Source organism: Plasmodium sp. gorilla clade G2 (assembly GCF_900097015.1).
Source record: "Plasmodium sp. gorilla clade G2 genome assembly, chromosome: 8".
In the NCBI taxonomy this organism is placed as follows: Eukaryota; Apicomplexa; class Aconoidasida; order Haemosporida; family Plasmodiidae; genus Plasmodium; species Plasmodium adleri (nom. inval.).
The window spans coordinates 190,696-211,687 of NC_041700.1; the positions used below are offsets into that span (position 1 = coordinate 190,696).

The 20,992-nt window shown below is 17.7% G+C and overlaps 6 protein-coding genes across 6 annotated transcripts; 2 read left to right on the top strand and 4 right to left on the bottom strand.

The window, feature by feature from the left end:
• Positions 1 to 340: 340 nt before the first annotated feature.
• PADL01_0804000 (U2 snRNA/tRNA pseudouridine synthase,putative) lies at positions 341 to 2,202 on the bottom strand (the record flags this gene model as incomplete). Its single annotated transcript, XM_028681374.1, has 2 exons — positions 341 to 422; positions 548 to 2,202. The coding sequence occupies 2 exons, from the start codon at positions 2,200 to 2,202 to the stop codon at positions 341 to 343; spliced, it is 1,737 nt and encodes a 578-aa protein (XP_028537758.1).
• A 562-nt stretch (positions 2,203 to 2,764) lies between these two features.
• PADL01_0804100 (conserved Plasmodium protein, unknown function) lies at positions 2,765 to 8,293 on the bottom strand (the record flags this gene model as incomplete). The annotated part of the gene is made up of 1 exon (XM_028681375.1): positions 2,765 to 8,293. One exon carries the CDS (start codon positions 8,291 to 8,293, stop codon positions 2,765 to 2,767), a length of 5,529 nt encoding a protein of 1,842 aa, XP_028537759.1.
• Positions 8,294 to 9,280: 987 nt separating this feature from the next.
• On the top strand, positions 9,281 to 9,916 carry PADL01_0804200 (peptidyl-prolyl cis-trans isomerase; the record flags this gene model as incomplete). The annotated part of the gene is made up of 1 exon (XM_028681376.1): positions 9,281 to 9,916. One exon carries the CDS (start codon positions 9,281 to 9,283, stop codon positions 9,914 to 9,916), a length of 636 nt encoding a protein of 211 aa, XP_028537760.1.
• Positions 9,917 to 10,446: 530 nt separating this feature from the next.
• Positions 10,447 to 11,895, bottom strand: PADL01_0804300 (GTPase-activating protein, putative; the record flags this gene model as incomplete). Its single annotated transcript, XM_028681377.1, has 1 exon — positions 10,447 to 11,895. One exon carries the CDS (start codon positions 11,893 to 11,895, stop codon positions 10,447 to 10,449), a length of 1,449 nt encoding a protein of 482 aa, XP_028537761.1.
• A 1,826-nt stretch (positions 11,896 to 13,721) lies between these two features.
• On the bottom strand, positions 13,722 to 15,169 carry PADL01_0804400 (alpha/beta hydrolase, putative; the record flags this gene model as incomplete). The annotated part of the gene is made up of 7 exons (XM_028681378.1): positions 13,722 to 13,865; positions 14,001 to 14,075; positions 14,197 to 14,336; positions 14,444 to 14,505; positions 14,625 to 14,691; positions 14,819 to 14,940; positions 15,042 to 15,169. The coding sequence occupies 7 exons, from the start codon at positions 15,167 to 15,169 to the stop codon at positions 13,722 to 13,724; spliced, it is 738 nt and encodes a 245-aa protein (XP_028537762.1).
• A 2,350-nt stretch (positions 15,170 to 17,519) lies between these two features.
• PADL01_0804500 (conserved Plasmodium protein, unknown function) lies at positions 17,520 to 19,190 on the top strand (the record flags this gene model as incomplete). The annotated part of the gene is made up of 1 exon (XM_028681379.1): positions 17,520 to 19,190. One exon carries the CDS (start codon positions 17,520 to 17,522, stop codon positions 19,188 to 19,190), a length of 1,671 nt encoding a protein of 556 aa, XP_028537763.1.
• Between the last annotated feature and the right edge of the window lie 1,802 nt (positions 19,191 to 20,992).

Consider the following 20,992-nt stretch of genomic DNA (forward strand, 5'->3'; position numbering starts at 1 on the left):
CATTTTTAATTTATATGAAAAAATAAAAAAAAAAAAAAAAAAAACGTTTTTCCTACACATTGTAAATATATATATAATATATATATATATATATATATATATATATATATATATATATGTTGGTTTTTTTTTTTTTTTTTTTTTTTTTTTTTTTTTTTTGCATGAACAGTTCAGAATTTTTTTAATTAAAATAACCAAAAAAAAAAAAAAAATAAAATAATAAAAATAAATATTTATCAAATAATTATAAGACAATATATAATATTTTAATTTAAAACAAATATATTATATATATATATAAATATATATTTATTTATTTATTTTTATATTTATGTTCATTTTACAAACTTGAGTTTATTTTTTCTTTTATAAAATAATAAATAAAAGGGTGCTGATTCATCCTTTGCAGCCATTCTTTCCACCTAGTAAAACAAAAATAAAATATAAAATAAAATAAAATAAAATATTATATTGTATAAATAAATAAATATATATATATATATATATATATATTTTTAATGTTCATCTTAATTTATATTAAACTTACACGTTTTGCTTCATTTTTTCAATAATACATTTTCCAATTTTATTTTTCTTAAATTCTATAATATCTTCTGTTTCTTCAAAACATATAGGTAATGTATGTGGATATTTGCATACTTTTTCATTGTATGCATTAAAATATGGACATATTAACATCAATCCGTCTGATGGAAATAATGTAATAGGTATATAATTTTTAGTATGCAAACAATAATATATAGAATTAATTGAAGTAGCTTTTCTATATGTTTCAACAGCTAATGTTATCATTTTTCTTATTTGATGCATTAAAAAAGATTGACCTAAAATTTTTACTGATAAAAAATGATAATCAAATAATTTCACAGTACTTACATCAAAATATTTTATATATCTATAAGTAGTTTGATCAATGTTTTTTTTTGTAAAACAATGAAAATTATGATATCCTACATAATTATTAAATATATCAAAAAATGTATTTAATTCTTCTTCATTTAAATCTTCTTTATAATGTTTTATAAAAAATATATCATCATCTATTAAATCTCTTTTTATATTTTTTATGACACTTGACCGTTCCGTTTTATCATTATCACAATGTATATCCTTTGAATTATTATTTGTATTAATAGGTATACTATTTATATGGTTACCAATTTGGATATACATATTTTCATTTTCTTCATTTGTCATGTCATTGTTATTACTTTCTATATTTGTGATGTAATTGTCATTCCTTTCTATATTTGTCATGTCATTGTCATTCCTTTCTATATTTGTCATGTCATTGTCATTCCTTTCTATATTTGTAATGTCCATTTCATTCCTTTCTTTATTTCGCCTTGCTTTTTTTTCTTCCTTACACCTTTGAACATATTCATCTATATCTACTATTGCTTGATCAAATTTTTCTTTATATTTTTCATTTACTTGTACTTCACTTAAAACATATACAGGAAATAAATACTCATAAAATCTAAAAGAACAAAATTTTCTTGCATCAAAACTTTTTGTAACCTTATAAATTTCAAAACATTTTATATCACATGGTAAATGGTTATTTAATAAATTTTTAAATTTTTCTTCTTTTTCTTTTCGTTCTTTAAAAATGTCATCTTCACATTTTTGTGTCTGATCATTCTTTTCAATTTTAATATTCCCAGAAAATTTATCATCATTATTATTAATATTATTATTAACTACCGTTTGATTGTCATTACCTTTGTCATCCATATTATCCTTTTCATTATGTGTAACATCTATATTATCTCCCTCTTCATTTTTCATATCTATACAACTTAAATCAATATTATAAACAAAAATATTAAAAAGAGCATGAACCCCTTGATCTGTTCTAGCAGATCGTGATAAACAAAAGTTAAAATTCTTAAAATTTTTTTTTTTTTTAATTGCATTAATTTTTAATAATATTCTTTCTAATTCATTTTCAACTGTTGCACAATTTTCACCTTGTCCTTGACAACCACGATATTGTGATCCAATATATCCTATACATAATGCATATTTTTTTAAATTAAAATTTATTTTTTCTTCATTCTCACATTTTTCTTTTCTTTCTTCTTTTTTCTTAAGTTCTTGTCTTTCTAATTTTAGTTTCTTTATCCTCTCTTTATTTTTTTCATAATTGTTCAGTCGTTTCTTACTCCCATTTTCCATTTCGAAATAAAAAAAAAAATAAAATAATAAAATAAATAAATATATATATATATATATTTTATATTTGTGCTTATATTACAAGTGATGTTATCCCTTCTTATAAATAATTACATAATATTATTATAGTAACTTCTTACTATTCCTAAATATATATATAATATATATATATTTTTTTTTTATATTAATGATTATATATATGTTTATAAAAAGGTAATATAAAAAAAATATATATATATCCATATATAATATATATATATATATATATATATATATACATATTAATATTTTTTAATATCTACTTATTTTTTAACGTTATATTCTATTCCTTTCTCATTCAAGTTCAAAAAAAAAAAAAAAAAAAAAATATATATATATATTAACATATATATTTTATACATTTGTTATATGCACTTATAAAAGGTATAAAATAAAAATATATGTATACCGCTTTATTTCATAAAATTTATAATAACAAATATAATTGGTTTAAAAAAAAAAAAAAAAAAAAAAAAAAAAAAAAAAAAATCTACATATGTATAATATATATATATAATATATACTTTTATTTATTATCATACTTTAATTTACTTTCAAATGACAAGTGCCCATTTGATATAAAAACATCATGATATCCTTTTTGTTTATTTTTAAGAAAATCTTTATTTGGAGATATACATATTTTATTGTTTATATATTTTTTTTGAATTATTTGTTGTTTTATTATAGAAATATGTTTTTTCATTTTTATTTTTTCTTGTTCATTGTCATTTCTTTTCAATAGAATAGAACTTTTTGTCCTTTTAAAGAAGGGGAATTTATTATATTGTATATTATGAAAATTTTCTTTTGAATTGCATTTTGTATTTTCTATATTATCATGACAGTTTATATGTTCTATACTACTTTTTTTTTTATATCTCCTTTCATCAAAAAAGGAGCATGTGTTTCTTCTCTTTAAGAAGCTGACAGATTTATTTCTTTTTATATTTTTTTCTACCTTTTCACAGTGATAATTTTTAAAATATACATTATTCTTATTATTATTATTATTATAATTATAATTATTATTATTATTGTTTTCTTTTTTGTTTTTGTTGTTTAATTGTTGTTGAATATTAAGTTCCTTAAGATGATGATCAAATGGTATGGGCATCGTTTTATATTTTAAGGTTATTTTATGTGGTGATATGATATTATTTTTGTTTTTTTTATTACATATGTTATTAGAAGAGTATATATCACTATAATTATTATTATTATTATTTATATTATTTATATTGTTTGTTTGTTTTTTATAAAATACACCTCTATTGTTATTTAATATATGTGGTATACATGATAAAGTTCTTTTAATTATCTGATTACATTTTTTTTTCACATCCTCATGCAATAGTATCTTTTCTTTATTTTTCATATTACTTTTATATTTTTTGTCCATTATAAAAGCACATTCATCATTATTATTATTATCATTATTATTATTATTATTGTTGTTGTTTTTTTTATTATTTATTTTTTTATTTTTATTTGAAGGAAAAAATATGTTTGCATAAAAATCATGAATAGATAATTTTCTTATAAAATTATTTTTATTTTTTATTTCTTCTATTTTTTTTGATAATATTTCTTTGAATGGAAATATTTTTTTTTTCTGAGAAGTATTTTTTTCATCCGATTGATTGTAAATCAAATATTTGTTGTTAATAAATAATTTGTCTATTTGATTATTTTTATATATACTATTATTTATATTATTACTTATAGAAAAATTCTTATTATATTTTATATCTTCTTTATAATTATCTTTATTTTTTTTTTTTTGGTTTGTGTTCATTATATATGTATTCCTATTCACCACAATATTATGATTCCCACTTTCTTCTTCTTCTTCTTTTTCTTCTTCTTTTTCTTTTTCTTTATATTCTATATTATTCACACTGTTGTCGTTTATTCTTTCCTCTTCATCATTCTCTTCTTGATGATGACTAGGAATACATTCTTCTATATGTACATTTTTTTTTAAACTATTTTGTAATATATATTTTTTTTTCCAGCTGATATCATTAATACGATGTTTTAATACATACTTTTCTAAATTTAAAGAAAAATCATATTCTTTTTTTTTTTGAGAAATATTTTTTTCGAGTAGACAAGTATGTTTTTTCTTTTCCTTTATTATGTCTATATTTATATGATTATCATATTTTGGAGCTATTAATATATCTTTTATTATATTATCTTCATCATAATTATGATGACCATGATAATTATCACTATTATTTTTTTTGTTGTCGTTATCATCTTCTTTTTTAACTTTCATGATGATATCCTTTTCTTTCTGTTCATCATTCGAACATTTTAAAAAACAAATTATATTTTTTTCTATTCTATCCAATTTTTTTTCTTCTTCTTTATAATAATGATTATTTCCATTATCTTTATTTATTATAAATAAACTCCTATGATATCTTCTCTTTATTCTTATTGATAATATTAAAGAAAGGAATACATTTTTTTTTTTCTTCTCTTTGTATATTTTTTTCCTTTCAACTTTTATATAACCTTTTTTAAAAAAGTAGTCCTTTTTTTTCTTTTTTTTTTTATTATCAAAATGTTGAAGAGTATCATTATGAATTCTATTATCCATCATATGAGTATGATATATCATCACATTTCCATATTTTTTTTGATTATTTCTTATATTATATTTTATTATATTTTTTTCATTTTTGTCTTTTGCATTTAATAAATTCATTGGAGTTTTATAACATTTGTACATTTTTTTTTTTTTTAAATAAAATAATTTATAATTTTCATTGAGAATTTTTTTTTTAATCCATTTTTTTTGAACTTCATTATTATATAACATATTATTTTTTATTAACTTTTGAATATATTTTTTTCTTTTCTTTTGTATATTTGAAATATTCTTTTTATTTATTAAATATTTTAATATGTAATTTTTATGTATATATTTATATTTTCTTTCTTCTTTGAAATATAACTGATTTTTTTGACTTTCACAGAATTTTGTCTTCATATGATATTTATTATTATATTTCATTTTTTTTTCATTGTTTATATTTTTCTTATCCTTATTTCTTATTTTATATGTATCACATTTGATATCATTATAATTATCATTGTCATTGTCATCATTTTGATAATATCCATTTTTTTGTATAACTTTTTTTTCACTCCTTATATTTTTACTTAAACGACACATATTATTATGCAATCTAATATTTTTTTTATTACATTTTAATTTTTTATCTGTAGTACTGTCATTTGTATTATTTAATATAATCTTTTTCTTTTTATTTTTATTAAAATGTGGTATGATATATTCATTTTTCTCACAATATTGTGTAAACAAAATATTTTCTTCATTCACAGTTTTTATAATATTCATTTCATTCTCTTTTTTGTTAATATATTTTTTTTTTTTTTTTGTTTTTTTTGTTTTTTTTTTTGGCTTGTATATTTCTGATGCCCACAAATATATACATTCATCATGTTTCTGATTATTTTTGATGTCTCTACATTTTAATTGCATATCTATATCTTTCTTATCATTTATGATAGTCTCACACATTTTTATATCATTACAACTTATGATATTTTCTTTATCTTCATGTTTGTAAGTAATACAGATGTCTTTTTTTTTATTTTTCATGTAATGGTTTATATATGTTTCATCCTCATTTAATAAAGGAATAGTATGAACATATCTTTTATTATCATCATTTAATTTTTTATTTCCATTTGATTGTTTCACACAAGAAGAATAATATCCATTGCTTTCATTTTTAGAAAATAAAAATGCATTACAAGGATTTTCATTACCATCTACAACATTATTATAAAGTATATTGGACATATGACAATTTTCTTTCGATTTATTCATTTCATATGTTTCTAAATTTGTATCCAATCTTTTAATATTATTATTATTATTATATAACTTTTTGTTTTCATCGTCTTGAAAAAAAGATGATGATTTTATTATTTCTGAATCTAAAGATATTAAAAATAAATTATCACTAGTATTAAAAAATAATTCTTTATCCATTAATGAAAGCTGTTTTGGATTCTTTTTTTCTTTTTTTTTATCATCAATAAATTCATCACTATTTTTTTTTATCATCATCATATTATTATTATTATTACTATTATTATTAATATTACTGTTATATATTTTTCTATAATCAATAAAATCATTACTGTAACACATTTTTAATCTAAAATCATTTGTAATAAATAATGGATTATATTTTTTGAGTTCATTTATATTATTTAAACTTACACATCTTCTTTTATTTTTTATATTATTATAAAATTCTTCTTTATCATCACAATAATTATTATCATTATATATAAATAATTTTTTATCAAATGAATGATTCTCTTTAAAAATATTTTTATTTTTCTCATCTTCTAACTCATCTTCTAACTCATCTTCATATTCTTTCTCTCTCTTTTTTTTTATATTATTATTTTTATTGAATGGATATATATTTCCTTCATCTTGTGTCAAATATATTATACTTTTTTTGGTACCTCCATTTTCATCTTGGTTATTTGTTCTTCTACATTTCAATTCACTCTGTCTTCCTTCTATAGTGAAGAAATAACTATTTGCAAAATTATTTCTATCAGTATTTTCATTTTTAATTTCTTTATTTTTTATTATTTTACTGGTATAACAATTTGTTATACACTTTTTATGATATGGTATTATAAGTTCATTCCTTTTATGTGCTATCCACAATTTTATAACATTGTCATTTTTTGTTTTTAATTTCATATTCTTTATGTTATCGACAAATAAATTATTCTTCTTTGTATTTTTATATTTTCCATTTTTATCTACACATATTTTAGATAGTGTATCTATGGATATATCCTTCAACTTTTGAACATGGTCCTTATCTTTTTTTTTGATAACATTTTGTTTTTTTATATATTTACAAGGACATGTGCTATTGACATTTTTGTGAGTATCCATATTTTTTTTCTCATTGCATATTAATTTCTTTTTTGTTGGATATTTTGAATTATTTGATTTATTTCTTATTATTACATTTTTTTTATATAATAACTTATTTTTTAAATTAATGTTATTTATATTATGAGATTCATTGTACATATAATCATTAATAATATTATTTTTAATACTTTTTATTTTCTTTTTTTCATCGTTCAAATATTTACAATTAAAATTACTCTTTTGTAGACACAAGTGTTTATTCTTTGTTGTATATTTTTCCTTACAATTTGGTTTGCTTAATATATCAACACCTTTGTAACTACTACTATTATAATAATTATTATTATTATTACATTTCATTTGATTATCATTATTGTATATATTCTTATTCTTAGAATGATAATTATTCATACTGATATCCATTTTATCATCACAGACGTGTGGTTTCTTTCTTATTATTATTTTTTTTTTTTTTATATCCATACCACCTATTCTCTTTTGATTTATAGAAATATTATTATTTAATAGAAAATAATTCGAACATATTTTATCATTTTTGTCTACTACCTTACATGATGCATGTTTATTATAAGCATCTCTTTTTATCTTATGATCTAATGGAGAATATTTATAAATAGGATTATTCACAATATTATTTTTATTTATTGTACTTTTTTTTTTCTTATAATTTTTTATGTTATCTTTTTTTTTTTTTTCCATACAACTAGGATATTTCAACAATTTCATGACCTTACTATGTTTAGCGTTAAGGACACAAGGAGTCTTATATTTTATCAATCCGTTTATTTCTTTATTCATATATTTATTCATATATTTATTCATATATTTATTCTTATCTCTATATATATCTTCCTTTTTTTTTCTCACCCCATCTACTACAATAATATTATCATTACTTTTTATTCTTTGGAGAGCTCCTTTTTTAATCTTCCCTTCTTCATCATTTTTTATTTTCTTACTGACTTTCTTTTTAGGGTCAACCCCTTCTTCTTTAACCTTAAAATTAATTATAGAACGTTTGAAAGTTTGTATTATTTTTTTATCGTTTATGTTATAATTATTTTTTTTGTATGCATACATTTATATATAAAACAAAAAAAAAACAAAATAAAATAAAAATAATTAAGTCAATGAATATAAATAATACATTTATATATATAGACACCATATATTTACATTAAAAAAAAAAAAATAGACCTTTATATATTAACACTTTTTTTTTTTTTTAAAGGGCTATAAAAATTGTTATATAATAATATTTTGCATATGACAATATTTCTTTTTTTTTTTTTTGTAAACTTTTATAAGACTTATATATATATATATATTAAGAAAACATTTTTACATTCTTAAAAACAAAAATATAAGATTTACACAAAAAATAAAACAAAGAAAAAAAAAAAAAAAAAATATAAATATATATAAAAATATATATGTATATTAATATATTTATGTAGAAGGAAAAATATAAAAATATAAATATATTTATATATTTATATATTGTTTATGCATACACAAATTTTTTACATTTTAAAAAATAAAGAAAATATATATATTATATATATATATTGTGAAAATATTTATATAATAATATATATATTATAGAGAACAAATATTAGGGAAGCATGCAATGTTTATATATATGTATATATATATTTATTTATTTTAATTTATTTTTTAATGCATATGTCGTTCCCTCTAACGTATTAAATATATTGCATATATATATATATATAATATAAATATATATTATATTATAATATATTTGAAATATGGTAGCCTTTCATATATTATTTATAAACAAATAAAATATGTCAGTATTATATAATAAATATTGAATAAAAAATATATATATATATATATATATATATATATATTAAATATATATTATAATACTTTTTACCCTTTTATTGTACCTTACAGGATGAAGGGAAAAAAAAAAAAAAAAAAAAAAAAAAAAAAATATATACATTCCTAAATATTTTTAACATTTAATCATACATATAATATATATATATATACATATATATATTTATATATATATATAATAATTTTTAATGTTAAAAAATGAAAAGTACGAATGAGAATATAAAAAATAATGAGAAAATATCTGGGGTAGAAGAAAATGAACAACATAATAATAATATAGTACCATTTTATTTATCTAATTTATTAACAAATCCATCTAATCCTGTTGTATTTATGGATATAAATTTAGGAAATCATTTTTTAGGAAAATTCAAATTTGAATTATTTCAAAACATTGTTCCAAGAACAAGCGAAAATTTTAGAAAGTTCTGTACAGGTGAACATAAAATAAACAACTTACCAGTAGGATATAAAAATACAACATTTCATAGAGTTATTAAAGATTTTATGATTCAAGGAGGAGATTTTGTTAATTATAATGGTAGTGGATGTGTAAGTATATATGGTGAACATTTTGATGATGAAAATTTTGATATTAAACATGATAAAGAAGGACTTTTAAGTATGGCAAATACAGGACCTAATACAAATGGATGCCAATTTTTTATTACCACCAAAAAATGTGAATGGCTAGATGGGAAAAATGTAGTCTTTGGTAGAATTATTGATAATGATTCTCTAATTTTATTAAAAAAAATTGAAAATGTATCAGTCACTCCATATATTTATAAACCAAAAATTGCAATCAATATAGTGGAGTGCGGAGAATTATAAAAAAAAAAAATATATATATATATATTAAAATTTTTTTTTTTTTTTTTTTTTTTTTTTTTTTTTTTTTTTTTTTTTTTTTTTTTGTTTGACTGTTTTTAATCGTATTATTTTAATTTTATATGTTTCAAATTATAATTATTTATATATATATATATATGGTGAACTTATTAAAATTTTTTTTTAACAAATGTTTCAAAATATTTCAATTTCAAATATTTTTGCACTAAACATAGGGAAAAAAAAAAAAAAAAAATAGTATATGTTATATAATAAAAAAGGAGTGAAGGAAATATATACATATGTATAATATATATATATGTATACAATTCACAATATACAAAAAACAAAACTTAGTCATAAAAACACTTAACATATATATATAATATATATGATACCAAAAAAAAAAAAAAAAAATTATAATTAATTTATATATATATATATATATATATATATATATATATATATATACATATATACATATAATACATATATTTTTATTTAAAAAAAAAAAAAAAAAGTTCTGTTTAATATTAATTATTAAACCATTCTTTGGCCTTTAAAAAAACTTCATTACCAGCTGCGACAATATTTGATATTCCTTCCTTTGCTGATACTTTTAGATCTTGTAAATTTTGTACAGTTTGCTCATCTAAATTCCATACTCCTTTTTTATTATTTACATTCTTATTAAAATATTGATCAGATGATATACTATCCGCTATATGGACATTTGACATAACATGTTCATTGCGGGGCATTTCATCATAAAAGTATTGATCAGAACGTATACTTTTACAATCTTTAAATTTATTTAATTTAGAATCTGTAGTTACATTGAAATTGTTATTGCTAAAACTGTTTTTATTATTATAACCATAACTATTATTATTATTATTATTATTGTTGTTGAAATAATTGTTTGGATTAGACATTCTATTACCATATACATTATGCTGATTATCCATATAATGCTCATTATTATGCGCATACATATTGTTATAATTATTATTGTTATTGTATATACTTCCTCTTAAACCTTCCAAATTATTTTGTTGTTCTTTTTGATTAGTTCCATATAATTTTAAAGAATTATCTAAATTTGGATTACTACTATAATTATTATTAAAATTATTATTATTGAAATTATTATTATTGAAATTATTATTATTGAAATTATTATTATTATTATTATTATTGCTGTTGTTGTTTATTATCTCGCCTTGTTCAAATATATTATCAAAATTTATATCTATTTTTTTTGCTTTAAAATTTTTATTACAATTATTATTAAATGCTACCTTTTCATCTATAAAATGAGTAGGAACAAAAACATTACTATTATTATTATTATTTTGATTTATTTCCATCTTTTTTGAATTATTATTAAAACCAAAAAATGCACTATTAAAATCATTTTCATTATTCTGTACATTTTCAAAACTTGTTAACATTTCATCACCTTTTATATCATCACTAATAAGATCTATTGGTTGCTTCCTATTCATATTATTATTATTATTATTACTATTATTATCAAATTCCACACCTTTCACACCCTTACTATAATTTAATAAAATTTCTTCCAATAAATTATCCAAATACATTTTATATTTTAAACATACATGTGATGAATAATCTATTATACTATCCTTACTCCTTTTTAAATATTCACTTGCTTTCATATTACCTCCCAAACATACCCTTACCAATTGTTTTGCCGTAAACTTATCCATTCCTGTCGAACGAACAAACGATATATGAGTTCCTAACTGTCTATGTTTACCTGAACAGTTCAGGCAAATAAATATAGCATAGGTGAGAGATAGCCATTTGGGATTCTTGTTACCACAATCAAAGCAATTTTTATTTTCATTTTTATTTAAAATTATTTTAAAAGTTTTATCTTTTAGTGTATCCAAAACATATCCTCTATTATCTTGTTCATATTCCAACACTTCTTCAATTAAACTCTTCTTCATTTTTTTATTTTATAAAGCAAAAATAAGAATGAAATGGAAAAAAAATAAAATAAATATACATATATATAAAAATATATATATATATATATAACGAAAGTTATTCCCTCCTTAAAAAAAATGGCTAGTTTATAGCTATTCCATAAAAAAAAAAAAAAAAAAAAAAAAAATTAATATATATATATATATGTCTGGTGATATAAAAATAGTTATATATTTGTGTATTTTTTGTTTTTTTTTTTCACGGAATTTTGCTTAAAGAATTTTTTACATTTAAAATAATCATTTATGAAAATATACATAAAATAACATAAAATCAATTAATCAGATTTGTGAAATTTTATATAAATGAATTTGTGTAAAGTGTGTTCATATTTTGTTTATAGCGACATCCCCAATATGTTTATTTACCTTGATGTTTTGTATATATTTTTTTTTTTATAATTCTTTTATATTTGTGTTTGAATTATTATATTATATATATTATATATATATTATGATAATTTTCAGAACTCAAATAATTGCATCATCTAATAAATATAATATATATAATTATATTATCAAAATAATGATTTATATGTTTATATTTCTATCCGTTTAATTTTAACCATATGTAGAAAATTATAAAAACTTACAATTTCTTTTTGTTTTCTTACTTTTTTATTTTTTCTTTTCTTAATTCTTCATATTGTTACATATACATATATTTATAACATATATATATATAAATATATTATATATATATATAATCTATATATTATAAAATTAATTTATATATTATATATATATATATATATATTAAATATGTATATTTTTATAATTCAAAATTTTAAACAAAAAAAAAAAAAAAAAAAAAAAAAAAAAAAAAAAAATTATATAACGATAAAAAAAAAATGTTATTAATATATATATATTTTTAATATGTATATATAAATATAATTTATGAAAAAAAAAAAATGTTATAAAACTGTTTTACTTTATTTTTTTTTTTCTTTATTATTTTCTTTAAAAAAAAAAAAAACAGAAAGAAAAAAATAAAGAAAAGATGGTATCCTAAAATTATTTTAATATACATAAATAAATTATTATATATGTAATATATATATTCATGTATATATACAATGTATATATAATATATAATATATATAAAAAAACAATAATATATATATAATATATATTTAATGAAAAAATTAAACAATAAAAAAAATGCGTGCAAATTTGTATAAGAAACAATGTTTTATATGTTATTGTAATAAAATTTTATACATGTATCGAATTTTTAGTAATTTATATATATATATAATATATATATATTTTTTTTTTTTCATTACAATTCAATTTATATATAAATATGTTGTATTTATGTAATAAATATATTTTATAAATAAATACATCGTTTTTTTCTTATTATAATTTATTCTGTGACCTTTTTGTATATATTTTTATATATCTGCTTTTTTATCTTTTAAAATCGTAAAGTATAAAAAAAAACAAATGCCTTTAAAATATATTTTTTTTTTTTTCCGTAGTTTTAAAATTGTACTTTTATGGGTTAATAAATCCATAATATATATTATATATGATTTACATTTATTTTTGGATACATAAAAATGAAAATATTTATGTGTTAGAAGTAAATAAAAAAATAATAATAATAATAATAAATAAATATATACATATAAATAGATGACATAATATAATCGAAAAAAAGTGTTTATATATAATTTCTCTTTTTCAATACTGTATATATATGTCACATATATATATATATATATATTTATTTATATTTAATATAAAATTTTAATAGAAGAATAAAAATGTACGTAGTACTATAAATCTGAATTATACAAAAAATTTAAAAAAGATTTTATATTTTCATTGAATTTTTCATTTTCAATTAATTCAATATCATTATGTTTTCCATCGACAACCCAATAAGGATGTACTTTGAATTTGCACTTTTCATAAAGGCACTAAAATAAAATAAAATAAAAAATAAAATAATATGTTTTATTTTGTGATAGTATAATATGTACATATATATATATATATATATATATATATATATATATATATATATACATATATATTTTTTTTTTTTTTTTTACCATTCCATGATAAAAGGGAACAATTTTATCATCCGTTCCATGAATAAAAAATACAAAACAAGGAATCATTTTAATCTAATTAATATGAGGAGAAAAATATATATATATATATATATATATATATATATATATATATTTTTTTTTTTCTTTGTGTTTTATAAATTTCATGTTGTTATTATATACTTATATTACATACCTTTTTAATATTACAAAAAGAATCAAAAGGAAATATGAATCTTGTCTTAAAACATATATTTAATAAGGATAATATTGCACTTTGTAGTATTAATCCTTTGACTTTTCTTTTTATGGCAATATCAACAGCTGCACACGAGCCTAAAAAATTAATAAATAAAAATATATAGATATATATTAATAAATAAAATCATGTAATTTTTTGGTATTTATATTTTTCTTTTATTATTTATGATATTATTTTGTACCTATAGATTTTCCATATAAAACAATACTATTTGGGTTTATTTTTAAGGTATTTACCATATAACTATTTAGAGAAGTGCAAGGGAAAAAATAAAATGAAATAAAATGAAATAAAATAAAATAAAATAAATATAAATACATATATATATATATATATATATATATATATATATATTTTATTACTCATAAACTGCATTTCCACTTAAATACATATTCTTTTCTGAGGCTTTCCCTGTGCTTTCTCCATATCCTTTTTTTTTGAAATTCATCATTTTATTTTCATAAAAATAAGAAAAATTATAAATATTAATATATTAAGAATATTTATAATACGAGAAAAAAAAAAAACGGTCTTTAATTTTTATTTTTATTATTACCTAAGTAGTCATATAAAAACACATTAACATTCCATATTTTTGATGTCTCATAAAAATAGTCATACAACATGTAAACGTTTTCTCCATTGCCATGACAAAACAAAATGGTCAAAGGTGCATTTCTAAAATGGGAATAATAAAAATAATATAAATATATATATATATATATATATATATGTGATATACCTAACAAAACATATAAACTGAACATATTATATATTACCTATTAATAAAATGAGCTGCAACCTTTTCATTATTCTCTGTTTCAATATAAATAAAATCTAAATCAAATTTTTCATAATATCCTTCAGTAGGACCATTAAAAATGATTCTATTCAAAACATTTCCCATGCTTCTTTTAAATACACATTTGTATTCATTTTATATATATATATTCACTTAGATTTATTTTAACATAACGAGATATTATGTTTACCAAAAATATTTATCTTTATGTGTGTTATTCCACTATATTTAATAATAATACTTTAACAAATTTATTAAATTACTGATTATTTAATTATTTTCTTAAAATAAATATAAAGATATTTTTTTATGTGTTAATTTAGAAATGTGTAATAAAAAAAAATATATATTAATAATTTATAAATATAAAAAGTATTATATTATATATATATATGTGAAAAATATATATTATCTATGTGTGTGCTTAATAATTTTTTAATTATGAATATTTATAAAAAAAAAAAAAAAAACTCTCTGATTTTTAAGGACCATTTAATATATATAGAAATAGTATATTCAAAAAAGTAAAATGTTATATATATAAAGCAGACATTTATTATATATATATATTTTTTTTTTTTACAAGGTTTTTAGAAAATGAAAACAATGGAAAATTTACAATGATAAGAAAATAATTTTTCATATAATTCGTAAATGAAAAAAGGAAGGAACAAAAAATAAAATAAAACAATAATAATAATAATAAATAGTATTGTTTATTATTTAAATTAATAAACTTAATAAAATGGTGAATAGTATACACATAATATATATATATATATATAATATATGTTCATATTATATACTAATTAGTAAAAAAAAAATGTTAATAACTAATTATAATGGTAATATTTTCTTTAAATAAGAACAATTTTGAAAAATAATAATGGGTTATTTTATATATTTTTAGAGTTTTGCTCGTTTTTATTTGTTATATTAAATAATTATATTCTTATAAAATATAACCTTGTTAATTTTAAGTAAATATCTTTAAATTTCAGTTTTTTTTTTCTTTTGTTGTCCACCTTTTCGTTATTTTTAAATATTATCTTCACATGAAAGTTGCAACAAAATGAAACCTTAAAATAAAAATATAGTATCTTCAAATATTATATACATATATTTGTATTCGTATTCTTTAAAAAAGAGAAGGATAGATTAATATTCCTTTTAAGGAATATACCACAAAAAAAAAAAAAATAAATAAATAAATAAGAAAAATAGACAATATGTTAGGACATTTGAAAAAATAAAACCTAACATATGAATAAATATATATATATATTTATTTATTTATATACTGCATATTTCTTTTTTTAATTTTTTTACGTAACATTTCAATAATGAAATTTTATGAAACATAAAAATCATCTTTTAAAAAAAAAAAAAAAAAAAAAAAAAAAAGCTATTTATTATTTTTTACCTTGCTTGTTCATAATTTTTCTTAAGTGTGTGCAAAATGATCATAAAAAAAAAAAAAAAATGTGTAAAAGTAAGGTCCCAACGTGTTATATAAGTATAAAACATACATATATATATATATATATTTTTTTTTTATTAATGAAAAAATATTTTGTTGAAATTTTAATTTATTAATTGAATAACATTTTATAAAAATGTAATATATCATTATTTTTTTTTTTCTTATATAATTATTTATAAATTCTTAAAAAAATAATGTGTGCAATTTATACAAATATAAAATATTTCTACAACATTTATTTAATTTTATATCCTGCATATATATATATATATATATATATTAAAGTGATATAAATAAATTCTACTTTTTTTTTTTTTTTTTTTATATTAACAATAAATGAGTAATTTTATTTCTTATAATTTAAAATAAGAAATGAATAAACATATACCCTTTTTTTAAGTGTAGATCTTCATACTGATCATATGATGAAGTGTTATTTTTAAAATAACAGGACATCGTTTGTTCTTAATTTTATATGATGCAATCATATTCAATCATATAAGTGTTGTTTCTACTTACAAAAGTGCATAATATATATATATATATATATATTAATAGAATAAAATAAAAAGAATTCCTTTTTTTTATTTCTAATTTGAAATCATTTTAATATTTTTTATTTTATTATTATTATTATATATATATATATTTATTTATATATTTGTCTAATTTATTTGTTTATATATTTTTAATCATGCTTTGAGGCATAACAAAATTAAATAAAAAATAAATAAATTATTATTATACTTTGTTTATATATCAAAACAATTCAATTATTTGTTTCTTTTGAAAAAATAGCATTTATTCTATATCATGAACCAATTTTTCATAAATTTAAAATAACTGTTTTATTTTAAAGATATATATGTATATATATGTATTTATGTAATTTATATACATAAAGATATATTTACATATATATATATATATAAAGACATAATATTATAATAATTTCAATTGATCTCAATGAATATGAAATCTCTGTATCAAATGAATCACGTTGGGCATCCCTTTATGTACCCCAAAATGGATATTACTAAAATGAATAAGACAAATAATCAGAACATTCCAAATAAGGCATATAATCCAAGAATTTCTCCTAATATGAATACTAATAAAAAATCATATGGGACTAGTTTAAATTATATTAAAAAAGAAGATTCCTCTAAGAACTCAACATATAATAATTATGAATATTTAGATGCTAGCCATTTGGAAATGTTAGATTTGAATAAAAATATTAAGAATATTTTGCCCAAACCAATGAAACCATCCTTAGATTTAGAAAGTTTATGTAAAGAAACTACTTCTACTATGAGCAAGAGCAAAATGCATAGTATGCAAAGTAGAGAAGACCAAAATAAAAATGTAAAACACTTTTATGAAATGGGAACACCTCAAATTATAGGTACATATATTCAACCATTACATCATAATCTAAATAATTTTAACCAAAATAATTTTCCAAAAAATCATATGTTTCCTTTACCACCTGCTTCGCCTTTTTTTCAACCTCCTAATTTCCGTACAAATTTAACTCAAGCTAGTAACACATTTATTCCCTTACAACATGCAAATAAAAATACTAACATATATGGTATGCCATCTTATCTGATTCCAGAAAATAAACCTCAAAACTTGACAGTTACTGTGGTCCCTAATAAAGATAAAGATCTTTTAGAAAAGGAAGCAAAACATTTAAAGGCCTTATTAGATAGCTCATCTAAAGGTATTGTAAATTCTACACCAGATTATCAAAAAATCCAACCTTCTAGTTTATCAAACTACAATGACAAGGAAAGTGACTTTAGTTTTGGAAAAAATGATAATTCTGAACATGCAGAATATTCTGAACAAAATTGTAATGACGAAAATGATACAGAAAATAATTATAACTCTTTTGTTAATGAATTTTATGATCCACATAATAGTATCTCATATAATAATGTGAATGAATTTTTAAAGAATTCGAATCAGAAAAATCAACAACATACTTTTCATTTAGAATCCAATGAAGATGTAGATCGAAAAGTACACAAAGAATTCACTTATTCAAAGGGAACTAGCTTAAATAAGATTAATATATTAAATCAAAACTATAAAGATGAAGGACAGAAACAACAAGAAAATGAAACGAAAATTAATATGAACACACAAGAAAGGGATGAAGAAAGACAAACAATGAAAAAGGATTCTTCAATACCTAAAAGAACACAATTAGCAAAAAAAAAAGAGGAACATCATAATTATATTAATCATAGTGTATTAAAAAAACATGAACCATCAACCTGTTTTAAAAATTCTAAAACATACATTAATATACGATTAGGTAAACCCAAAAAGTTGTATATTACCAATAGTTCAGATCCCATTGATAAAAAATTAAGTGAGTGGCATAATACACATAATAGTCAAATAGGATGGAAAAAATACAGAAGAGGTGTTTACACTTTTGGAAAAACCGAAGTTATTTTAAGTTTGATACACGATAAAATTATAGTTAAAAAAATTAATGGAAAACATATTAAGGATAATCTATTAACTGTTGAGAAATTTGTCTCATTAAATGAGTTATATGAAATTCAACAGGAAGAAAATGATAATATGTTAAGAAAAAGGGGAGTTAAATTCTTTAATTTTTAAACGCAAACAATTTATAGATAACTTTTAATTATTATATGTATATATATATATATATATATTTTTATATTTATATTTATTTATTTTATTTGTATTTCAATATTTTTTATTATATTTATATATTATATTTATTTATTTTTTTATATATATAAAATTATTCAGAAAATTTGTTTTGACATTTTATTTACCTACTCACATAATTCACTTATTTTGTGTATATAAAATATATGATTCTATATTTATGTGTTGGTTCATACATTGTAATTGTTTATTTTCTTAATATGATTTATAGATTTCTTATACACGAAATAAAAAGTGTTATACATATGATATATATATTTGAAAATACATATATGTATATATATATATATATATATATTATATAAAAACAAAAATGTATCTATCCTAGAATATTTTAGTTAATTAAATATGTTAAAAATTAATAAAAGAAGTTATATTATATTTTACAATAAATTATTTGAGAATATATATATGTAATAATATAATATAAATAAGCATTATACATATATATATATATATATATATATATCAATTTTATTATTTCTTATTTGCACATATTATAATAAACTTAAATGTGCTAAGTTAAAATTAAAAAGTTCCTATACCTTTGGAAAATAATAGTAATAAGAGGGAAAATATATAATCGTAATTTTTAGTCATATTTTATATATTATTTATTCATAATATACCATATAGAATATGATGAAATATTTTTTTAAAGAAGTGTGAAATATACACTGAGGCATTTTAATATAATTTTTTATAATTTTATGATAGTTCTATTATTTTATTTTTTCAAAAATTAAGAAAATTTTAAACAGTTTTGAGATAAATGCAATTTTATTTACTTATTTATAAAATAAGTTTGGAAAAAAAAAACAATTGTGTCGTATTATATTTAATATAAAAAGGAATATTTATTGTTTCTATATGAATATTGGAAGAACACATTTTAATATACATATGTATATATGTATAACAATTAAGGTTTAATAATTTGATAAAAGAATGTTGTTCATAAAAAGAAGTATTTTATATAAGTATTCCACAATATTAAAAGCATTATATTATAATTTAAAACTGCATGTTTATATTTTTGTTTAATTTTTATTTTATTTTATATATTTTTTTTTTTGTACATACAAAAGAATAAATAAAAAAAAATACATTATATTTTTATATATTTATTATATTGTGAAGCATTATATATAAAAAGCTAGCAAATAATATATTTTTTTATATGTATTTTTTTTTTTTTTTTTTATTATAAAGATATGTAAATAATATAACGTCATTAAATATATATATATATATAATTTTCATTTATATAGAATACATGCTAGTCTTTTTTTTTTTTTTTTCTTTTTGTATTTTTATATAAATTAGTAGTTTTTTTTTTAAATATCATAAAAAGTATTCATTATGATTATAAAAAAAAAAAAAAAAAAAAAAAATATAATGGTCTATTTATATATGTAAATTTAGCTTGTTTATATATTTGCATGTACAGATTAAATCTTTTTATTATTATATATATATATTTTTTTTTACAAAAAAAAAAACATCATTTTTGGCTAGCTATATTGTAAACTTTACAACCATATTTTTAAAAATATATATAAATACATATTTCTTAAAATAATAATTATGCCACAAAAAAAAAAATAAATATATTTTTTTTTATATATTATAAAATAAAAAATATTATACATAATATAATATATATTTTTTATAATATGTTCAGAAAAAAAGGACAACTTTTTAAAAAATAGCTTTTTTTTTTT